Source organism: Diaphorina citri, unplaced genomic scaffold (genome assembly GCF_000475195.1).
Source record: "Diaphorina citri unplaced genomic scaffold, Diaci psyllid genome assembly version 1.1 scaffold22, whole genome shotgun sequence".
Lineage (NCBI taxonomy): Eukaryota > Metazoa > Arthropoda > Insecta > Hemiptera > Psyllidae > Diaphorina > Diaphorina citri.
In genome coordinates, this window is record NW_007377460.1 from 365,690 (window position 1) to 389,549 (window position 23,860).

The 23,860-nt window shown below is 39.7% G+C and overlaps 1 protein-coding gene across 5 annotated transcripts in view; it reads right to left on the reverse strand.

The window, feature by feature from the left end:
- The window catches only part of LOC103508959 (calpain-A), a 41,091-nt gene that overhangs the window by 11,378 nt on the left and 5,853 nt on the right, over positions 1 to 23,860 (reverse strand). For 2 of the 5 annotated variants that reach the window (XM_008473564.3, XM_008473557.3), the window contains exons 2-9: positions 10,928 to 11,113; positions 10,452 to 10,639; positions 9,941 to 10,075; positions 9,064 to 9,232; positions 8,538 to 8,719; positions 7,834 to 8,087; positions 3,654 to 3,817; positions 367 to 627 (exon numbers count right to left, since the gene is read on the reverse strand). In XM_008473564.3, coding sequence (XP_008471786.2) covers positions 367 to 627; positions 3,654 to 3,817; positions 7,834 to 8,087; positions 8,538 to 8,719; positions 9,064 to 9,232; positions 9,941 to 10,075; positions 10,452 to 10,639; positions 10,928 to 11,113 — 1,539 coding nt within the window. Of the gene's footprint in view, positions 1 to 366; positions 628 to 3,653; positions 3,818 to 7,833; positions 8,088 to 8,537; positions 8,720 to 9,063; positions 9,233 to 9,940; positions 10,076 to 10,451; positions 10,640 to 10,927; positions 11,114 to 23,185; positions 23,514 to 23,860 lie in introns of those variants that run through there. The other 3 variants (XM_026823566.1, XM_008473549.3, XM_026823572.1) reach the window with 3 other exon arrangements.

Sequence of the window (23,860 nt, forward strand, 5' to 3'; positions counted from 1 at the left end):
ATCTGGGTCTAGCTGGGAGACCTTAATCGGGGATGAAACGAATTTAGTGTGGCTGGGGGACTTTAAACAGGAAGTATACCAGCCTAAATTCTCCTTGCTAAAGATATAGCAAAGGTTGAGTGTGAAGGGCATCCACTCGCAAAAGTTGTAGCCAAAACCAAATGTCAGCCCAAAGCAATCACTCTAAGGGTGATTGAAGAGGCTGATAAAAAACCCAACCTCGTCTGAGTACGGGAAAGGCGAAGAAAAAGAAGAAGAGTAGCCTAAGTACTGCTGGGGTAAACGGGCTCTCAAATGCCCAAATAACACGACTACATTTTTCTGTGTCAACTAGAACTCGAACCCCAGTCCCCCGGGAACACTTACCCTGTTATCAATCTCTCCCATGCCGACTTCTTCGTCGTTCTCCTCCATGTTGTTCTTGTGTTCCGAGAACACTCGCAGAATGAACTCGCCCTCCTCATTGGGTTCAAAAGTGGACGGAACAATACAGTAGACGCCCGGGGGCAGTTTGAATCGGCAGCTCACTTCACGGAGATTGATGAAGGAGGGGGCGCGGGCACAGGAAGCGTTGTATTTGAAGAAGTTCAGGTCCAGGGGAGTGGGAACGTTGTCTGGGTCTTCGATCTGGAGGAATAAATTGAAATTGGATGAGACTAAAGGCTCATTTCCACTTGTCGTTCGGGAAAAAAGACTAGGCTAGGAAGAAGAAGACCATAAAACGTTGCTAGATTATATGTCGCTCTATCACCCTATCTTTACTTTATTTTTCAATGTGTAAAGATTCCATTATTTATGACGTTTATGGATAGATTTATAAACAACAAATTAAGGTCCGTTCCCACTAGTCGTTCGTAAAAAAAAAAATCGTGCCGTGCGCAAGTGGGAACACTCTCATTTAAATTACATGCCTACAAGCCTACAAGGACATTTTGTGTCGTCAGGAAAATATCGTGTCGTGTTTAGAGGGAACACTCATTTGAATTAACCAAATGAATCATTAAATTTTAGCCTCATTCATTTGAGGATTTGATTACATTGATAACAGAGCTTTGGGATAAAAGGGATTCATTCCTCATTTCGAGCAGTCAAAGGAACACATATTTTCAAACAAAAATCAATGGGTCTGCTTTCAGAAGGGTAAAACAAAGTAAAAACTAAAAACACCTCAGCGGCAAAATCCAAAATCCCATGGTACAATAATAAGAATAAAAATAAAAACTAGTCGACTCTAGGGCAGATCAGGAGGTCGGTCAGGGGCAAAAGTTTCACAAACCACCAAAAACAGGGAACAAAAAGACGGCCAGAGAAAAGGCAACCGTTAAAACAGAACTTTACATCGCTCGATCAATACTATATTCTCATTTCAACACTTCGCATTATCTAGAAGTCTAGAATCTCTAGCAAGTAGCCCGCACTTAGCACTTACCCAGTGGTGCTGTACGTAATCATTATACACAGGGTTTTACCCCAGCAGTACTTGGGCTACTCTTCTTCTTTTTCTTCGCCTTCCCCGTATTCAGACGGGGTTAAGGGTGATTGCTTTGGGCTGACATTTGGTTTTGGCTACAACTTTTGCGAGTGGATGCCCTTCACACTCCACCTTTGCTATATCTTTAGCAAGGAGAATTTAGGCTGGTATACGTCCTGTTTGAAGTCCCCCAGCCACACTAAATTCGTTTAATCCCTGATTAAGGTCTCCCAGCTAGACCCAGATTTTAATAAATGTAATGTATACAGGACTAAATAAAACCATGTAAAGAGTGATGTCTTCTTCCCTCATTCTCAAAAGTCAAGTGCTGAGAAACAGACAATAGGGGGAGAATAAGATGTTTTGCTCGGGTAGTATTTACTCAAAGGTAACATGTGAGCCCATGTGATTGTAAACCCCAGCACTAGCCTTGAGTATTAATATTGCAAAATTAGCGGTTGTGATAAACATGTGCTACAAAGAAATGCCATTTGTTATCGCGAGATAACAGCCAAGTTCAGGCGTTAAAGACATAGCAAGAATAGAAGTTAGGGTAGACAACGCTATAAAACACCGTTGAAATTGTATTCCATGATTGGTTTAATCCTATTCGTTTAAATTGGTTTAATATAAAGAGTTTTTTCTGTTTCTACAGTTCTTCAATTTTTGATATTTTTTCGACAGTCATAATTTCTCAGTTTTGGGTGTTTTCGGACAGTTTAGAGCGGCTAACCTCCGCTTCCTAATAAAAGATTATCTCTACTTTAGTAATGTAAAGATGGATGGCGTTATGTTGTATTCATAATTATTATGTTCATGTTAGGTTTTAGTTTTTGGAAGAGACTGACAAGAAACGCCGACCCTATTTCAATAGGAAAAGGCTAGGAAGAAGAAGATTATGTTCATGTTAGGAGAAATGGGTTTGTCAGTAGTTTGTGAACAGGACTTACCAAGGGCAGCGCCCAGGGGCGTATCTCGGCAGGCATTGCCGCATATGAGCGCCAGAAGGTTGCCCACAATGCCAGTGGCGGGGGAATCGGTTGTCGAAGTGTTAGCAGGCACATCTAGCACACAAAACTAAGATTAGTTCACAAGTTCAACACTAGGGAGTAGGGAGCGCTAGGAGAGCTCATGATCCCTCGGATGGAAAAAGATGTCCTATTATTTGTCCTCAGTGGATAAAAAATTGGCCTCACATGCATTTTTTGTGTTTTGTGTCTCACTGTGTCAGAAATAATAATAAAATTTTACAATGATTGTGTGTTGATTTAATTGAGCCACATTGTCGTAGTAGTGAAGTCGAAAGGAGAAAATCCGTATTTTAGGAAGTCCTGGTGAAAAATAAAATTTGTACATGTGAATTCTGGATTGGGCAGTAAAAAAAGAAGAGGTGGAAAAAACTGCTCAATAGCTTTTGGCTGATATGCAAGATGAAGCGAAAGCTTTTACTCCAGCAGCCCAGCAAAATGGTTCGATTTATGCGAGGAAATCTACCATTCTAATTGATACGTAAAGGCTACTACTTAAGAAGAGGTGGAAAAAACTGCTCAATAACTTTTAGCTGATATGCAAGATGAAGCAAAAGCTTTTACTCCAGCAGCCCAGCAAAATGGTTCGATTTATGCGAGGAAATCTACCATTCTAATTGATACGTAAAGGCTACTACTTACGTTCTGCCTCATAGTTACTTCTACCTTCTACTTTAAGCATGAGCCAATTATTATCTACTTCTACACATGTATAATAATAATAATATTTTATTTATTTATTTATTTATTATGGGACTGGTTGCTCCTCTCCCAAGAGAGTATGCAATTAACACTGCGACCTCTGTAGATCTAGAAGTTTGAGTTTAATAATAAAATTCGTTTCATGCAGTGTAGCATTATCTTCCCTCTTTTTAATTTAAATTTAGTTCCGCCTAGGAAATAATAATAGACTCTTGAGTGGAAGGTAACCACTAGGCGAGGTTAACGCCGGAGGCCCTTACCCTTAAAGCTCCATTATTATGTGGTCAAATTCTCAAATAAATGAGGATAAAATTCCATGCCTCGGTTGGGATCGAACCCACGTCATCCTGTTTACCAGGCGAGCGTCTTGACCACTACACCACCGAGGCAAGGGAAAATACTGACCAAACGGTGCTATCGTATTTCAGTAGGCATGAAAACAAATCCTTTACCTGATACACGGCAAATCCAATGGTCAAACACTCGGCCCCAGTTTTCTTCTGAGCCCTCCTGTTCTTCTGCATGAGGCCTATGATTACCGTACACTTGCCATCTTCATCATTTTCGTCCACCTCTGTCAACGTTATCTTGAACTGAGGATTACACCAGAATGTCTCTGAAAAAGGAGGAGGGGATATCGTTTTTTTATGATTTTTTTTTAACGTTTTAAACGACCGACCGAAGTCCCGATCATTCTTATCGGCTGAAACCCAAGGATTGAAGGGTCTACATAAAGGGACTACATGTCTAAATTCGATAGTCTAAATCAGCGGTTCCAAAACTTTTTTCAACGCGGTCCTTACGCCTTTACTATACATATTTTATGTGATCTTTCCGGCGGTCGCGAAGTCCTTCACGACTGCTAGTTGGGGATCAATGGTCTAAATAAAGCACTACACTCACCCAAATAATTCCTGCACCCTCCAGCCGTCACTCCACGCACCCATTCTCCCTCATACACACTCATCTCCCACTTCTTCCCCCGGTCTCTACTCATGGCATCCTCAATGAGTGAATCCGGACTCAAATTGCAAATCTCCAGACGAGAGAAATACTTGAGGAAATCCTTGTAGGACATCCAGAATTCTCCGTCGTCGTCAAATGTGAGACCGAGCTCTCGCTTCTCGTGATCGGGGATGAAGCGCCACTCCTGAGATCTGAGGGGGAAATAAACCGATAATAAAAATCAAGCTTGAGGTTGTGGTTACATAGGGCTCAGCTTGAAAATATAAATACGATTTTTTTTTTTTTCGCTCCGCCCCTCCACTGCACATCTCCCTCCCAACCTCGTCCCACAAGAGACGGAACCTGTATGGTAACTTGTATACAATAGTGAGGTCCAGTCTTCTATTCAGCCAGCTGATCTCTCCAACAAAGTTTCTCCATTTTTTGGGTGTATTTTTCAAGCCTCACCCCTTGCTTGTAGGAATACACAAACGTTGACACCAGAAAGTGTGTGAGCAGGTGAGGTGCGTGTGACAGGGATATCGCAGTGTGGGTTCGTATAGTCCGTTCGGACCAGAGCTGAGACGTGTTTAATTGTTTCACTGGGATTCTTTTACAGACCGACATAGTAGGGAATGATTACACGTTGAGCTTATCACTCCAGCCGGCGGCATTCCATCTCGGGCGCTGCAACCGCCCCACGGGGTCTTCCTCATGTGCGGATAGGAGTATCTCGCCGGATGGTAGGTGGAGTGAGATGTCCACATATTGATCCTCGTGATGCGCAGCAGCGTGAGACCTATTCACAAACACTGCGGGCGATGGGCGTTTGCATTTCCGCACGACCTCGGGTCCAGCTGAAAACCGAGGGGTTTGGATTAGATTTTTTTTTTTTTTTTTTTACTGAATTGTTACTGATACATGTTCTTTAACCCACCGAATATACGAGACCTTGTTTAGACTGCTGGGGTAAAGGGACTTTTCAGCCTCATTTCGGCTGTATAAACAGGGTGTATTCTATTCTACACCATAGAGGCAGGTATGATCTAGTTTTTAAAAACTCTCCCCTTTTGGATCACAAAAAACTCCTTTTTATTTTTAGATAACTAAAAACTCTTTTTTTTATATATAATTAAAAATTCTCCCAATAGTGAAATCTCTCATTAAGTCATCGGTGAAATCCACCAGTAAAGTAAGTAGGACCCCTCACCTCTATAGAGCATCCCATGAGAGACGATCGCTCATGAGCTTTCAGCAGGATCTGCCACAGATTGGAGGGAGCTTCGTTCAGTTCATACATCTCGGATACACCGCCCGTGAAATCCTCCATAGCTTCACAAGTGCTTCCTCCTTTGAGTGCCTCGTAGGAGCCGTGCAATCTTGAGGGAAAAAAAATGAAACCAATGAGGGAAACGATAAATCTGAAGATTCAAGGAACATACGTACCAAATTTCATCAAAATCAGACCAGGCAATCGGGAGTTATAGCAATCTAACAAACATCTAAACCAAATTCGTTCGGTCAATGAGAGAAACGAGAAATCTTAAAAACAGTTCGATTTTTACTTTCTATTACTACTTAAAGTATTTTTTGAAAGAGGTTTGATAGAAGGAACTCTAACAACGGAGCTCTTATACTTACTGTCCGGGAAGAGAGGACATAATAGGAGAAAGCCAGCCGCTCCGAGAACGAACCTTATCTGTTCAGGAAGTTCGTCCCGGGCGGGAATTGAACCCGCGGCCTAGCACTTACAAGACAGGAGCGCAACCCTCCAAACTCTAATAACGGAGGTCTAATACTTACTGTCCGGGATCGAAGAGAAGATATTATAGGAGAAAGCCAGCCGTTCCGAGAACGAACCTTATCTGTTCAGGGAGTTCGTCCCGGGCGGGAATCGAACCCGCGGCCTAGCACTTACAAGACAGAAGCGCTACCCTCCAAGCTAGCTAGGCTGCTTCCATTACCTTTAATCAAGGGTTATGTTGTTATAAATGTTTTATCATCAGCACTTACTTGGCGTACGCTTTCTCGAGGAGGGCACTCCAGAACTCATTGTCGGTGCTGGAATAACCCTCCAAGCTAGCTAGGCTGGCTTCCATTACCTTTAATCAAGGGTTATGTTGTTGTTATAAATGTTTTATCATCAGCACTTACTTGGCGTACGCTTTCTCGAGGAGGGCACTCCAGAACTCATTGTCGGTGCTGGAATGCAGGAAAACTAGTTTGCCATAGTATGTGGGCAGTCTATCATCTATGACAACATCCACCCAACGTCCATACTGCCTACCCTCCAAGCTAGCTAGCCTGGCTTCCATTACCTTTAATCAAGGGTTATGTTGTTGTTATAAATGTTTTATCATCAGCACTTACTTGGCATATGCTTTCTCGAGGAGGGCACTCCAGAACTCATTTTCGGTGCTGGAATGCAGGAAAACTAGTTTGCCATAGTATGTGGGCAGTCTATCATCTATGACAACATCCACCCAACGTCCATACTGCCAAAACCTAGGGGAAATCATATTACATTATTATTACAAAAATAATAATAAAATAATAAATGCTGTTTCTTTGTGTTATTATTTATTATATCACAACTTTGATGCTCACTGCAGCATTGTAGGATTTTTCCAAATATCTCAATAATCCTAACATCCAATGTTTACCTACCATGCTGGCACCGGCTGCTATGTGCATTTATTTTATACATAGCTACTCATTTTTCTCACGAGGCTGAGTGGGCCCCGCAACAGCCAGTCACGGAATCAATCATTTGCATGATACATTTTTTTTTGTCCAATTTTTACCTACCATGATGGCACCGGCTGCTATGTGCATTTATTTTATACATAACTACTCATTTTCCTCACGAGGCTGAGTGGGCCCCGCAACAGCCAGTTACGGAATCAATCATTTGCATGATACATTTTTTTTTACTCCGCCGGGAATCGAACCCGGGTCTCCCGCATGCAAGGCGAGAGCAGTGACCACTACACGGGAGCTGACTATATGGGGATAATGGCTCACCTGAAATGAAATATGCCAGCGTATTTGTCACCAAAGCCCTGGTCCTCTGGCACCACCTGTCTGAACAGTACATCATTCAATGTCAGATTGGCTACGGCAGCTAGAAGCCAGCAATCCCCTAGCTCTCCTTGCTGCACGTCAAATCTGGAGGCTCCCTCTACGAACAGCTCCGGGTTGTTACAGATTTCCTGAAATGACAATTCAACACTGAAGCATTGAAAGATGAAATTGAACGCTGCATCAACGAGATCCAGGCTGATACTGATTTCCTCAAATTTGTCATCGAAAATTTTGTCAAAAGAGAACAAATGTGCCATCAAAGTCGAGGAGGTTTTTGGCCTGATTATGGTTCCATAGATAATTTCAGAATGTTTACTTCTCAAATCATGTGAGAAATCTATTCTTTGTTAGGTATGGAAATCTATGCTTTATTGAATAATCAAATTTTTATGTGATCTTTCCGGCGGTCGCGAAGTCCTTCACGACTGCTAGTTGGGGATCAATGGTCTAAATAAAGCACTACACTCACCCAAATAATTCCTGCACCCTCCAGCCGTCACTCCACGCACCCATTCCATATTTTATGTGATCTTTCCGGCGGTCGCGAAGTCCTTCACGACCGCTAGTTGGGGATCAATGGTCTAAATAAAGCACTACACTCACCCAAATAATTCCTGCACCCTCCAGCCGTCACTCCACGCACCCATTCTCCCTCATACACACTCATCTCCCACTTCTTCCCCCGGTCTCTACTCATGGCATCCTCAATGAGTGAATCCGGACTCAAATTGCAAATCTCCAGACGAGAGAAATACTTGAGGAAATCCTTGTAGGACATCCAGAATTCTCCGTCGTCGTCAAATGTGAGACCGAGCTCTCGCTTCTCGTGATCGGGGATGAAGCGCCACTCCTGAGATCTGAGGGGGAAATAAACCGATAATAAAAATCAAGCTTGAGGTTGTGGTTACATAGGGCTCAGCTTGAAAATATAAATACGATTTTTTTTTTTTTCGTCGTATAATTTTCATGTGTTAAATAAAGACGAACTTATAGTAACTTACTACAGATATAGGTCAGTCTTCTATTCACCAACTGATCTTCAACAAAGTTTCTCCATTTTTTGGTGTATTTTTCAAGCCTAGCCCTGTGTTGTAGGTAACCAAAAGTTGACAAAATGGAGCATATGCATTTGACAGATCCATGTGTTATATCTCGGACAGAGATTTTGTTAATTGTTCACTGGGATTCTTTACAGAGGACAAAATGGAGCATATGCATTTGACAGATCCATGTGTTATATCTCGGACAGAGATTTTGTTAATTGTTCACTAGGATTCTTTACAGACCGAATGAGGAATGTTACTTACTTATCACTCCAGGCGCCATTCCACTCGGCCTCATTCCCCCACGGGTTTCTCATTCGGATGAGAGGTATCTTGCCGGAGGTGTTGGGAGTGGAGATGTCCACATATTTGATCCTCGTGATGGAGTAGGCGTGACCTTTCACCAAACCCTGCGGCGTTTGCATTTCCAGCACGCTCGGGTCAGGCTGAAAACCGAGGGATTCGGATTAGATTTTTTTTTTACTGAATTGTTACTGATACATGTTCTTTAACCCACCGAATATACGAGACCTTGTTTAGACTGCTGGGGTAAAGGGACTTTTCAGCCTCATTTCGGCTGTATAAACAGGGTGTATTCTATTCTACACCATAGCCATAGAGGCAGGTATGATCTAGTTTTTAAAAACTCTCCCTTTTTGGATCACAAAAAACTCCTTTTTAGATAACTAAAAACTCTCTTTTTTTTTGATAATTAAAAATTCTCCCATTAGTGAAATCTCTCATTAAGTCATCGGTGAAATCCACCAGTAAAGTAAGTAGGACCCCTCACCTCTATAGAGCATCCCATGAGAGACGATCGCTCATGAGCTTTCAGCAGGATCTGCCATAGATTGGAGGGAGCTTCGTTCAGTTCATACATCTCGGATACACCGCCCGTGAAATCCTCCATAGCTTCACATGTGCTTCCTCCTTTGAGTGCCTCGTAGGAGCCGTGCAATCTTGAATGAGGAGAAGATGAAACCAATTAACACATGAGAGCCGAGGCCTACATTAAAGTCACACCAAACTTGACCAAACCCTTCTCTCTTTCTCGCTAATATCTCAGTCTCTCCACGTCAGAGTTCATTGGGGATTTGACTATTAGTTAGAAAACAAAATTTCCTACTATTTTCAATGTTCACATGTACTCAGTACCGGTTCGAAGTTAGAATCCGTTAAACTTCAGCAAGATGCAACGAAGAAGAAAAAGTTCGGCTCTTATGGGTTAAGAATACCTTCTATTGTAATTCCTAATTATATTGTATTGTGAATAAAATTATAAACAATAAAAATAAAGGTTTATTAATAATCGAAAAAAAAATAAAAATAAAAAATAATTGAAATATTATCTCAGCACAGTTCGATTTTTACTTTCTATTACTAAAGTATTTTTTGAAAGAGGTTTGATAGAAGGAACTCTAACAGAGTCTAAAAACGGAGGTCTTATACTTATTATCAGGGATCGAAGAGAGGACATAATAGGAGAAAGCCAGCCGTTCCGAGAACGAACCTTATCTGTTCAGGAAGTTCGTCCCGGGCGGGAATTGAACCCGCGGCCTAGCACTTACAAGACAGGAGCGCAACCCTCCAAGCTAGCTAGGCTGGCTTCCATTACCTTTAATCAAGGGTTATGTTGTTGTTATAAATGTTTTATCATCAGCACTTACTTGGCGTACGCTTTCTCGAGGAGGGCACTCCAGAACTCATTGTCGGTGCTGGAATGCAGGAAAACTAGTTTGCCATAGTATGTGGGCAGTCTATCATCTATGACAACATCCACCCAACGTCCATACTGCCAAAACCTAGGGGAAATCATATTACATTATTATTACAAAAATAATAATAAAATAATAAATGCTGTTTCTTTGTGTTATTATTTATTATATCACAACTTTGATGCTCACTGCAGCATTGTAGGATTTTTCCAAATATCTCAATAATCCTAACATCCAATGTTTACCTACCATGCTGGCACCGGCTGCTATGTGCATTTATTTTATACATAGCTACTCATTTTTCTCACGAGGCTGAGTGGGCCCCGCAACAGCCAGTCACGGAATCAATCATTTGCATGATACAATTTTTTACTCCGCCGGGAATCGAACCCGGGTCTCCCGCGTGCAAGGCGAGAGCAGTGACCACTACATGGGAGCTGACTATATGGGGATAATGGCTCACCTGAAATGAAATATGCCAGCGTATTTGTCACCAAAGCCCTGATCCTCGGGCACCACCTGTCTGAACAGTACATCATTCAATGTCAGATTGGCCACGGCAGCTAGAAGCCAACAATCCCCTAGCTCTCCTTGCTGCACGTCAAATCTGGAGGCTCCCTCTACGAACAGCTCCGGGTTGTTACAGATTTCCTGAAATGACAATTCAACACTGAAGCATTGAAAGATGAAATTGAACGCTGCATCAACGAGATCCAGCCTGATTTCCTCAAATTTGTCATCGAAAATTTTGTCAAAAGAGAACAAATGTGCCATCAAATTCGAGAAGGTTTTTGGCCTGATTATGGTTCCATACATAATTTCAGAATGTTTACTTCTCAAATCATGTGAGAAATCTATTCTTTGTTAGGTATGGAAATCTATGCTTTATTGAATAATCAAATCTTGCGTTCTTATTCGGACACCCTTTATATTTCTTACCATAGGTCTCATCCATTCGAAAGACTTGGGCGGCATTTTGCTGTAGAAGATGGAGGAATCATCGCAAGGGAAGTCAGGGTCCTCGAACAGCGTCCCCTGGCTTAGACAGCGGTCTCGGATGGCTGCAAAGTCTTGTACCTCTCCTATTCGACCTCGGGGTCGAAGACCTGAGCCTTTCTCTCCGAGCTGAAATCAAAGAGTAGGAACACAATTTAGAACCTTTGGAAACTGGAGTCTTAAACTCAATAAATACACAACATCTTGAGATAGAATACACAATATCTTAAGATACTGACAAATAAATATATAAATGTGTGGATTGGACAGGACGAATATTGGATCCATAAAGACCGCCTGGCACCCTAACAAAAAGGTCAATTTCGCTATTTCGTCTTCTTATCCCAAGAGAAAGCTTTTTTGTAGGTACCTACAAAGGGATAAATTAACAACAGGTGCCGCACCCCAAGCAACACTAGACCAAAATTCTAGCAAACATTAAAGCGCGAATTTTTTTTTATTTTTATTATTATTATTTTGCTACAGAAAGACCGCCCGGCGCCTCAACAAAAAGGTTAATAGGTTAGAACACTTAACATCGTATTTAGTCTTCTTATCCTACGAGAAAGCTTTTTTCTAGGTACCTACACAGGGATAAATCAACAACAGGTGCCGCACCCCAAGAAACACTAGACTAGACCAAAAACCTAGCAACAGTTTATTTATATTGCTACAATATTTGGAGACAGTGAAAAGAATAAAAGATGTGTACCAAGTTGAAGAGGAAGAAGAAAGTAAGGATATATTCCCCCTATTCTCGGAACCAGAAATAGACATCTCAAAATAGAACATGAGATAAGACTTTTTCCCTATTTTTTCCCCATAAATATGTAGAACTATTGATCCTCAATGAGTAGTATTGAGTGCCAGGAATTACAAGCACCTTGTCACCTTGTGTCATGTAAACTAGGCCTCAACCTACCCACTCTTGACAAGCATGTTACCGTGTGTCATATCTCACCCAGTCACAATATGAGAGCATGACTCACTTTTCATCTCATCTTCTGTAACTTGGTAGAGTAAAACATGTAAATGTGATTTTAATATTCTTAATATAATGTATGTATTATGTTTTATATGTGAAAGAGATTTTTCTATACAGGGTGTTATGTGAAGACGCCCTTAAAAGTGCGGAAGGCCCCGGGATTTGGGAGTTCAGTAGAGGCCCCACTAAAAATATCCGACTTTATGATCATTTTGTTCACAAAGACTAGATTATAGGAAACACATTAACTCTTGAAGGAAAATACGTTGTGATTTGTACGATTTACGAGGTGGAAAAGTGCTTTTCTCCAAATGAGTAGAACTCAACTAGGAAATTTGGCATCCAAGAGAGAACACCCTGTATTCTAGGCAAGGAGCCAACGTTCCACACTGTAGTCTCGGCGTTTACACCTAGTGTGAGAAGCCTTTGTGTGACGAGGTTGAAGAACATATCTTAAAGAACATATTCAGTTAATCTTATAGGAGTATTGGGAAACGAAGGAAAAGAGAAAACAAGCATACTGATATCCTGCTGCGATGACAGGATATGCGAGGAAAACTGATTTCCTTCTTGTTAGTTAATTGAATTCCTTGCTACGGATTGCCACTTTATTTGATCAATCCATTACTTACCTACTTGGGTGTCGCAGAAAATGTAATAAAACACCTGACGCGTTTAAATAAGACTTGAGCTATTCTGAAGAGTCAATAAAATACTCAAGATGTTTTTACCCAAGTAGGTAGGAGCTTAATACGTGCATATGTAGATAAATAGGCAATTATGTAGGTATTTTATGTGATGGGAAAAATCACTGGAATATTTCTTCAGACCAGTGGAAGTGGTGTAAATAGGTTTCCTGACGGACTCAAAAATACATATGTACAGGCAGATATTTTTCTGTTACCACATTTAGGGCACTCTCAATGGCCCGGGATATACACCATTGCCTCAGATGGAAATGTAAATCCAAGTTGTGTTTCTGAGGAATAGGACTTCAATTGTTAACCTCCTCTTTAAATGAAACACATAAAAAAAAAGAAAAAAATCTCAATTGTTCCCGTCATTAAAGACCTTAAGTAGCATTACGTATATAAAATGACGTTAAATCTCTAATGAAATGAAAAAATAATAAATCTAAAATATTAATACATAAAAGAACAAATGCAAGCACAATAGCACATGGCTAGTTGCATATAAGCATATTGCATATAGGGTAAACCCCACCCGCTCATCAGTACATACGGAATTGTTGTATGTATATTCCGCGCACTCAATTACTTCAATTCAATCATTCCAGTGTGCCAGTGTTTCTACAGTATGTTTCAGGTTTCTTCTTCTTCTTCTTTGAAGAGGTTTGATAGAGGGGACTGTAACTGCTAAGATCTTATCGTCCCGAAAGCGAAGGGAAAAGGAAGACGGGATAGGAGAAAGCCAGCCTTTCAGAGAACGAACCTTATCCGTTCAGGATAAAATCTGCTCCAGGCGGGAATCGAACCCGCGACCTAGTGCTTACAAGCAGACGCGCTACCAACCAAGCTAACTAGGCTGGCTTTCCTGTCTCTAAAACTTTACAAAATTAAAAAATACCCAGATTTTCCAGTGCGCAAAAGGTTCCAAAGTTAGGAAGAAGTGACCGGCCACTTTATCTGAAACGTACTGTATAAGTGGCACTAGAACTCTTGTATGCAATTGCAGTTATGCTGCACAAGGTCAAGGTCATGAGATGCAACGAGATTGATGATGAGTGCGGGAGAAATCAATTTGCTGAAATCCTGCTGGGACGGACATTAGAAATTAGAACTGGGCAAACAGTCAGGCTTTGACAAGAGAAAAACTGTGCTTAGAGTAGAGAAACAGGACCTACGTCCATCGTTGTCGACTGGAACACATTGAAGTAGAAGTAGGGTACCCAATTTATAAGACCTTAGTTAGATTATGGGAGTAAAGGGACATTTCAGTCTCATTCTGGCAGTATAACACTTACACCGGGTCTATTTTATTCTGTTCTAGGTTAATAATCAAAGGATTTTTGGTAAAAAAAGTGGACGTTTTTCAAGTAATATCGATCGGCCAGTGCGTGGATGCTGCTTAACAGTCACCATTAAACAATAGAAACCTACTACGACTAATATTCTGCCCTAGGTATATATAATATATTTATGTGATATGTATCTACCTTGTAGGTACGTACGTATGTACATGGTTATTAAAAATAATTACCTACTTCTCAAGTCTCATCTGTCATTGAAAAAATACCTGATTCGCATTTATAATGGAGTAATTACTATGGCATGGGCAAAATAATACCTACCTACCAGACAACAGAATGGGAGAAATACCAGGCAAATCAGGAGATGGAAGAAGGCAAGAAGGTAAGACAGAACAAAGCAATGATAGTAGGAAAGTATTTAGTGGGTACCTACTTACACATTTACAGTACATACCTACCTTACCTACTTTATGTACCGACGTGTACTTGGTTCGGCCAAGACAGCTCAAAACTAAATACGAATACTAACTGGAAGTTCCAGTCTGGAACTTAAAAGATGAAAACGATAATGAAGAACCTACCTAAACTTTAAAACAAGTACCCAAGTGCAAATCTACAAATACCTACAATACCTACGAAAAAGATAGGAGGTAGAATATCGAAGTAAGTACGTCAGTAAAGTTCAAAAGATTTGGTAAAGATCTGACGACGAAACATGGATCCCCGTCAGATCAAAATAATGTTAACCTTCAAAGTTCACATGGCTGATACTTACAAATCTTTACAACAGTGACGTCATTACATGACTTCACCAGGTACAGTGTGACTGTCCTGGAAGTATGTCATGGGTAGTCGCTACTCACAGAAGGTAGGTACTTGAGAGTACTCCGCGACCTGAGAAACATGCGATCTACAATTTTATTGTTATTGCATGATCAAAGTTGTGAACAAAATCACCGAACTGGCCTCTACCCAAGAGCTGAGGGGCAAGAGAATTGACCTCACATCACTCATAATATAACGCCAAGAAGTCGTGGAGGCGTATTTCTCATGATGCGTTTCCATGTTCTTCGACCATAATTTTCTTGGGAGCTGCTATTTTTCAAGAGGCAAACAGTGGTGTTAATTAAACTTTCTTGACTTGGCGGGGCGGAGCGCGGCCGCGCTTCTTAATTTCATGTGTGAGCATAAATGCTTGTCATAAATGTAGTTTCCCGCTTAAAACATTACGCTAAATTTTATGACTTGACTTGGACTCGAACCCTCCAGATTCAGAATCCACCGCGCTAACCACTACACTACTGAAACCTTGAGAATCATTAGGGAATGTGTCAAAAAGAGGTCCATCATTAGTGTGTCTAATTTGTCAAAATATTCACAAACCCTAACCTAATTCCATACGGTGTAGACTACCTATAGATTGTAGGTTCAAAGAACTGAGATAAAGTGTTTGTTGATCTTCATAAACGATTGTTATCTACATTTGTCACTATTCATCTTACATCTGAAATGAAGACCATAGCATACTGTCTCAATACTCTCAATCTTGAACCTTATGGGTAAATGAAGTAGGTACCTATACAGTTGAGAATCATTAGTGTTTCTGTATGTAGATTGTAGAATCTGTAGATATCATGTATGTCATGTATGTGCTATAATTCTATTCATAATATTCTCATATCTCTACATCTCCCTTGCCAATATTAATTCCAAATTACATTTAGCTACATACCTATACAGTTGAGAATCATTAGTGTTTCTGTATGTAGATTGTAGAATCTGTAGATATCATGTATGTGCTATAATTCTATTCATAATATTCTCATATCTCTACATCTCCCTTGCCAATATTAATTCCAAATTACATATAGCTACACCTACCAACTGTAAGATTTATTTACTCATTAGCTGATGCTTAATAAATATGCTGTAGGTAACTAACTATCCCTTCTCCTAAAACTTACAAAATAAGACATTACTTGGGACTTTCTACAGAAAAACCAGATTTTGGTGCACTCTGTATAACGTAGACTCGCGAGTGCCCCTCAGAGACCTGGGATGATCCAGTACTCTCCAAATAAGGACATCACAACCTATCTCTAGGCAACTTCATGGCTGAACTTTGTATTTTGGAACAGAACATTTCGGTTGTTTTCTACTCTTCTCCATTGTAAGTTCTGTAGTGGGCGAGCTTTGCACCTTGCTGCCTTGGTGGTTTAATAGATTTGTATTGTCTACTCACAAGATTTCTCTGCAAGATAATACCTACACTAGGCTGGGTAGTGGGTGAATAGTGGATACCTAAGTAGGTACATCTCCATTCTCCAATCTACCTATTTTCCTTTTGATAATTTCGCTTGATAGGTAGGTACTTAGTGGGAAATTTGTTCATTGAATTGAGCTTATTTCGAAGATGGACAAATACAAAATTATGAAAATGGTACTCTTTGATAGAGAATTCATTTTGTATATGAACACAATCATCTCCAAAATAATTACCTATTGTCATAAATATTTTCGGCACACTTTCGCTGAGTTCATAGGCAAATCCCCTAAGTAATGAACTTCTCCCATAGCCAGGCACGAGGTACCCATACTAACAATGGGAATAAAATTCCTTTTGTAAGAAGCAGGAATATTTCACAGCACAGAGACACACCCAAGCCAGTGGCTAGACATCTCGGTGTCCTGTATATCTGTACTCACCCCTATTTATCTCTAGTATCTAGATAGTATTCTGGTGCAATTATATTATCAGCTCGTAAAGCATGCATTAGGCGTAGTCCTCAGTTTATACCTAGGAAAATATTATTATTACATATATATTTTATTTATTTAGAACCACAGTTCTGGCATATATGTATGAATACAAATTTGCTCTTTCTTCCTCTTTTTCATGTCATTTAATGAGGGCTTTTCTTCTGGACAATATCTTCTGTCTTGTGTGTCTTATGTTGATAGAATTCATTCTTTATTTATCTTACAGAAGGTCGTTTAAGTTTAAATCCCAACATTTAATTTTGGTGTTATCATATTTTATTTATTCAGAACCACAGTTCTAGCATATGAATACAAATTTGCTCTCTCTTCCTCTTTTTCATGTCATTTAATGAGGGCTTTTCTTCTGGACAATATCTTCTGTCTCGTGTGTCTTATGTTGATAGAATTCATTCTTTATTTATCTTACAGAAGGTCGTTTAAGTTTAAATCCCAACATTTAATTTTGGTGTTATATTCTGGTGCAATTATATTATCAGCTCGTAAAGCATGCATTAGGCGTAGTCCTCAGTTTATACCTAGGAAAATATTATTATTACATATATATTTTATTTATTTAGAACCACAGTTCTGGCATATATGTATGAATACAAATTTGCTCTTTCTTCCTCTTTTTCATGTCATTTAATGAGGGCTTTTCTTCTGGACAATATCTTCTGTCTTGTGTGTCTTATGTTGATAGAATTCATTCTTTATTTATCTTACAGAAGGTCGTTTAAGTTTAAATCCCAACATTTAATTTTGGTGTTATGAATGTTCTGATTATTCGAGTTTAAATTTGGTGAAAACTACGAAAACTACATAGATCGTACAGTTTCCTTTGCATTCCTGCATAATTCCTTCTCTGTTCTCCGAATAATGACTTTGTTTTTTCCTGACACAGTTTTTTTCTTCATCTTACATGACTTTATTGCGTCTTTGTACTGCTTGTTCTACATCCTTTGTTACAGCTAATATTCTTTGTTAGGGCGCTGTATTCTTAGCTTCAGCTTTGTTCTAAATGAGGCTACAAGGGCATTGGCGTTACTGGAGTGATTCAACCTTTGTGACTAAAACAAAGTGGACCACACAGAAGTTCTGGGTTCGAAACCCCTCCGGGAAGGAATTTTGGTTCCTAGGAAAACATGGAAAAGGGCATAGGTACCCTGAAGAAATTCGAAAAAAGAAGGTTCCGGGGAATCTTGTGGAGGGAAAAAAGGAACAGCTGAAATAAGATACCTCAAGAAAAAGGTACTTTATCTATCTAATCCTACAATGCAACACCTACCAAAGTATAAAGTTTTGTGATACCTATAAAATGATTGGTAATGGTAATGGTAATAATATTACTTTTATTGAACAATATTAACAAAATGAGATTAATAACAATTGGAAAAGCAAAACGACAAAATAATGTGAAATATACAAAGTAATAAATTGAATTTTGCTAATCAATTGTTTGTTTTTTTTACATAGGAAGTATTATAAACCCAATGTGTCGAATAATGACTTTGTTTTTTCCTGACACAGTTTTTTCTTCATCTTACATGACTTTATTGCGTCTTTGTACTGCTTGTTCTACATCCTTTGTTATTACAGCTAATATTCTTTGTTAGGGCGCTGTATTCTTAGCTTCAGCTTTGTTCTAAATGAGGCTACAAGGGCATTGGCGTTACTGGAGCTACGTCAGTAAAGTTCAAAAGATTTGGTAAAGATCTGACAACAAAACATGGATCCCCATCAGATCAAAATAATGTTAACCTTCAAAGTTCACATGGCTGATACAAATCTTTACAACAGTGACGTCATTACATGACTTCACCAGGTATAGTGTGACTGTCCTGGAACTATGTCATGGTTAGTCCCTACTCACTAAGGTAGATGTGGATAGGTAGATACTTGAGTACACCGCGAACTGAGAAACATGCAACCAGCAATTTTATTGTTATTGTTATTGCACGATTAAAGTTGTGAACAAAATCACCGAATTGGCCTCTGTCTAAAGGTGTGTCCAAACATAGTCGACCGGCCGTCGATCAATGAGATAAAGCTGTTGTCGAGGCAGTGTGGACGGTTCAGTCGACATCGATCAACGGCCGGTCGACTATGTGTGGACACACCTTAAAGGCCATTAATCCTTCATAAACAGTACTTATCTGCTCTACAAGTCTTCACTGGGCACCCTACATGAAAAATAAATTGGTCTCAGAACTGAGGGGCAATGCAAGAGGAGAGAATACATTGTACAAGGGTGGAGAAAGGTCCGTAAAAGTTCACATACTGGGCAGCTCTGGTCTGAGAGCTAAGGGGCAAAAGAATTGACCTCACATCACTCATAATTAGGCTTGCCAAATATCCAAAATGTCGGTTCGGACGCGAATCCGCGAACATAATTGCCAAATCCGCGAACATAATCGCGAAATCCGCGAACATAATCGCGAAATCCGCGAACAAAATCGCGAAATCCGCGAACATAATCGCGAAATCCGCGAACATAATCACCAAATCCGCGAACATAATCGCGAAATCCGCGAAAAAAATCACCAAATCCGCGAACATAATCGCGAAATCCGCGAAAAAAATCACCAAATCCGCGAACATAATCGCGAAATCCGCGAAAAAAATCACCAAATCCGCGAACATAATCGCGAAATCCGCGAAAAAAATCACCAAATCCGCGAACATAATCGCGAAATCCGCGAAAAAAATCACCAAATCCAAAGACGCTACTGCTATTGATTTAAGAACCCACCCCCCGGATGGATGGCCATTCGGGAAATTCTGTAACTAAGGAAAATCTAAGACTTTTTTCGAGGATTACAATTTTCCTGGTATGGTACTATCAAAACTCCCCCTAACATGACATCTTATGCTAAGTATACTTAGCATGTTGGGGGAGCTTTGATAGAGGGAACTGTAACAATGGAGGTATTTTAGTCCCAAAATCGAAGAGAAAAGGAGAACATGATAGGAGAAAGCCAACCGTTCCGAGAACGAACCTTATCTGTTTAGGAATTCCACCCCCGGCAAGAATCGAACCCCTACAAGACTTTGGACCTAGATAATTACAATTGGCAGTCTGATAGGTACACTTTACGTATGTCAATTTCGGTCAGTAGATACCTAGATGAAGAATACGATCACTTGTCTCACATGATTCATATGAGTAATATTTACATATGTTAGTGTGATCTAAGATTCTAGGAAACTACTTGGAACGGATTTTCATCAAGTACCGTTAACAGTGTATTTTGATCACTGAAGTATGCTCAACATTTTCACACCTACAAACTTAGTTACTTAGTAATCGATCAACAAGTTGATAATGATAAAATATGTATACATAATTATAAAATACTCAAGATGTTTTTACCCAAGTAGGTAGGAGCTTAATACGTAGGTACATAGATAAATAGGCAATTATGTAGGTATTTTATGTGATGGAAAAAATCACTGGAATATTTCTTCAGACCAGTGGAAGTGGTGTAAATAGGTTTCCTGGTGGACTCAAAAATATGTACCTACAGGCAGATATTTTTCCGTATTACCACATTTAGGGCACTCTCAATGGCCCGGGATATACACCATTGCCTCAGATGGAAATGTAAATCCAAGTTGTGTTTCTGAGGAATAGGACTTCAATTGTTAACCTCCTCTTTAAATGAAACACATAAAAAAAAAGAAAAAAATCTCAATTGTTCCCGTCATTAAAGACCTTAAGTAGCATTACGTATATAAAATGACGTTAAATCTCTAATGAAATGAAAAAATAATAAATCTAAAATATTAATACATAAAAGAACAAATGCAAGCACAATAGCACATGGCTAGTTGCATATAAGCATATTGCATATAGGGTAAACCCCACCCGCTCATCAGTACATACGGAATTGTTGTATGTATATTCCGCGCACTCAATTACTTCAATTCAATCATTCCAGTGTGCCAGTGTTTCTACAGTATGTTTCAGGTTTCTTCTTCTTCTTCTTTGAAGAGGTTTGATAGAGGGGACTGTAACTGCTAAGATCTTATCGTCCCGAAAGCGAAGGGAAAAGGAAGACGGGATAGGAGAAAGCCAGCCTTTCAGAGAACGAACCTTATCCGTTCAGGATAAAATCTGCTCCAGGCGGGAATCGAACCCGCGACCTAGTTGCATATAGGGTAAACCCCACCCGCTCATCAGTACATACGGAATTGTTGTATGTATATTCGCGCACTCAATTACTTCAATTCAATCATTCCAGTGAGCCAGTCTTTCTACAGTATGTTTCAGGTTTCTTCTTCTTCTTTGAAGAGGTTTGATAGAGGGGACTGTAACTGCTAAGATCTTATCGTTCCGAAAGCGAAGGTAAAAGAAAGACAGGATAGGAGAAAGCCAGCCTTTCAGAGAACGAACCTTATCCGTTCAGGATAAAATCTGCTCCAGGCGGGAATCGAAGAAAAAAAATATAGGATCATAGGAACCATTTGGCATTAAAAACCAAAAATCGATTTTTTGACATACGGCGTTTTCGCTTAGCACGGCAGGATAGTACTCATACATATTTATGTACCTACTAAGAATTGTGTACTACATACATAAGTAGAAAGGTGATGTTTTTACTTTTTTACTCAAGTAGGTGTAGGTACCTACTTCATTAATAGCAACTGGATGGAGAGCTTTTGCAGGACATAGGTAAGTACTTAGGTAGGTAATCAGGGAAAACAGACGGGAAAAAATCAGGAGTGAGGACACTGAGGCCAGATCATATGAAAGAATAACTAGAAGTGTCAACTCATGACGAAAGAATTGGCAGTGGATGTTGAAGATTACTCAGGATACTTATTACTTAGGATCAACGTCATATGTCTAGAAAACTTACTGAAAACTATTCATTAGGTAGGTAGTGAAAATGGCACTATCCTAGGATTGTAATTAAGAAGTTGGCAACAGAAAAGGTCACAAGCCAAATTCCCTGTTGACTATGTAAGTACCTAAGGAATCCATACCTGCTATGCTTCTAATAATATTTCATTACATCATTGTTTCACCTCTACCTCAACAACCTGTAGGTAATATACCTGTGGATTATGTTCTGTATTAAACACATCAGGTTAGGTTTCCCTGCACATAAGCAATAATTATTGTACCACCTACCTACTTCATTAATAGCAACTGGATGGAGAGCTTTTGCAGAACATAAGTACTTGGGTAGGTAATCAGGGAAAACAGACGGGAAAAAATCAGGAGTGAGGACACTGAGGCCAGATCATATGAAAGAATAACTAGAAGTGTCAACTCATGACGAAAGAATTGGCAGTGGATGTTGAAGATTACTCAGGATACTTATTTACTTAGGATCAACGTCATATGTCTAGAAAACTTACTGAAAACTATTCATTAGGTAGGTAGTGAAAATGGCACTATCCTAGGATTGTACGGGAAAAAATCAGGAGTGAGGACACTGAGGCCAGATCATATGAAAGAATAACTAGAAGTGTCAACTCATGACGAAAGAATTGGCAGAGGATGTTGAAGATTAGGTACTCAGGATACTTATTTACTTGGGATCTTCGTCATATGTCTAGAAAACTTGCTCAAAACTATTCATTAGGTAGGTAGTGAAAATGGCACTATCCTAGGATTATAATTAAGAAGTTGGCAACAGAAAAGGTCACAAGCCAAATTCCCTGTTGACTATGTAAGTACCTAAGGAATCCATGCCTGTTATGCTTCTAATAATATTTCATTACATCATTGTTTCACCTCTACCTCCAAAACCTGTAGGTAATATACCTGTGGATTATGTTCTGTATTAAACACATCAGGTTAGGTTTCCCTGCACATAAGCAATAATTATTGTACCCTTAAGTACCTAAGGAATCCATGCCTGCTATGCTTCTAATAATATTTCATTACATCATTGTTTCACCTCTACCTCAACAACCTGTAGGTAATATACCTGTGGATTATGTTCTGTATTAAACACATCAGGTTAGGTTTCCCTGCACATAAGCAATAATTATTGTACCAGTCAATGTGTATAAATAGTAAATATTTTCATTATAACATGGGTACCTATACCTGCATTGGTACAAGTAGGTAGGTATAAGTACTCAAGGTTTCCAGTTCCAGGATTACTAATTTTTCCTCAGTTTATATCCAAGTAGGTACTCACATACTTGGCAACATAGGACTAGGCAGGTTTTTGTTGAGCAGGTAAAGGTACAGGGAGGGAGGGAGGGAGGGAGGGAGGGAGGAAGGGAGAGAGGGAGAGACAGGGAAGGAGGAATGGAGGCAGAGGGAAAGAGAGAGAGAGATGGAGGGAGGGAGAAAGAAAGGGGGAGACACAGGGAAGGAATGATGGAGTCAAAGGCAAGGTGAGAGAGGAGTAGGGCAATGAAAAAGAGTTAAAACTCTTTGAATTGTTAAGGGCTGAAGCTTACTTTACTTAATGAGTTGGTAATAAGGTACATAAGTGATACTTACAACTTTGAAATTGAACAAGGCGGGTAGATTTTTCTTGACCTCAGCTTTAATAGCTTTCATAATTTCTCCTTGGATTTGGTTGGCTGCATCCCGCGCAACTCCATTGATAGCACTGGACAAAAGTCCCGTGAGCTGACTTTTCAGCTCTTGACCTTCTTCTCCAAACCCCATTGTGATTTGGTTTTTATTCTTGGAATCAGGCTATATGTTTTCCAGAGTCTTGCTCAAGTTATAAGTTCTTGGGTTAGGTAAGGGTATACCTAGGTACTATTATTTTTAGAGCACCTTCACACTTGTTTCATATTATGTACCTATGCAAAAACTTAATAAAAATTGGCAAATAAATGTTCTTCTAAAACTCCAAGGAGGTGGATAAGTAGGTAAGTGGTGGGAGAATGTACACAGGTAGATAAGTAAGTAGGTACACACCTAATCAAAGAAAACTGTACTTAACAATAGGGAGCCCCCCAAGTCATCTCATATTGATCAATTTTGTGCAGAAGAAAACATTCAATTCAACATTGAGTTAGACTTGGGCATAATAGCCATCCTTACACAAGAGGTGAATGAGTGAAAGTGTGTAGGTACTGGAAGACAGGTGTCCCTACTTTCGGGAAATCGAGTTTAAAGATTTCAATCTATACGGCAAACATACGTTTTTGACATACGGCAACA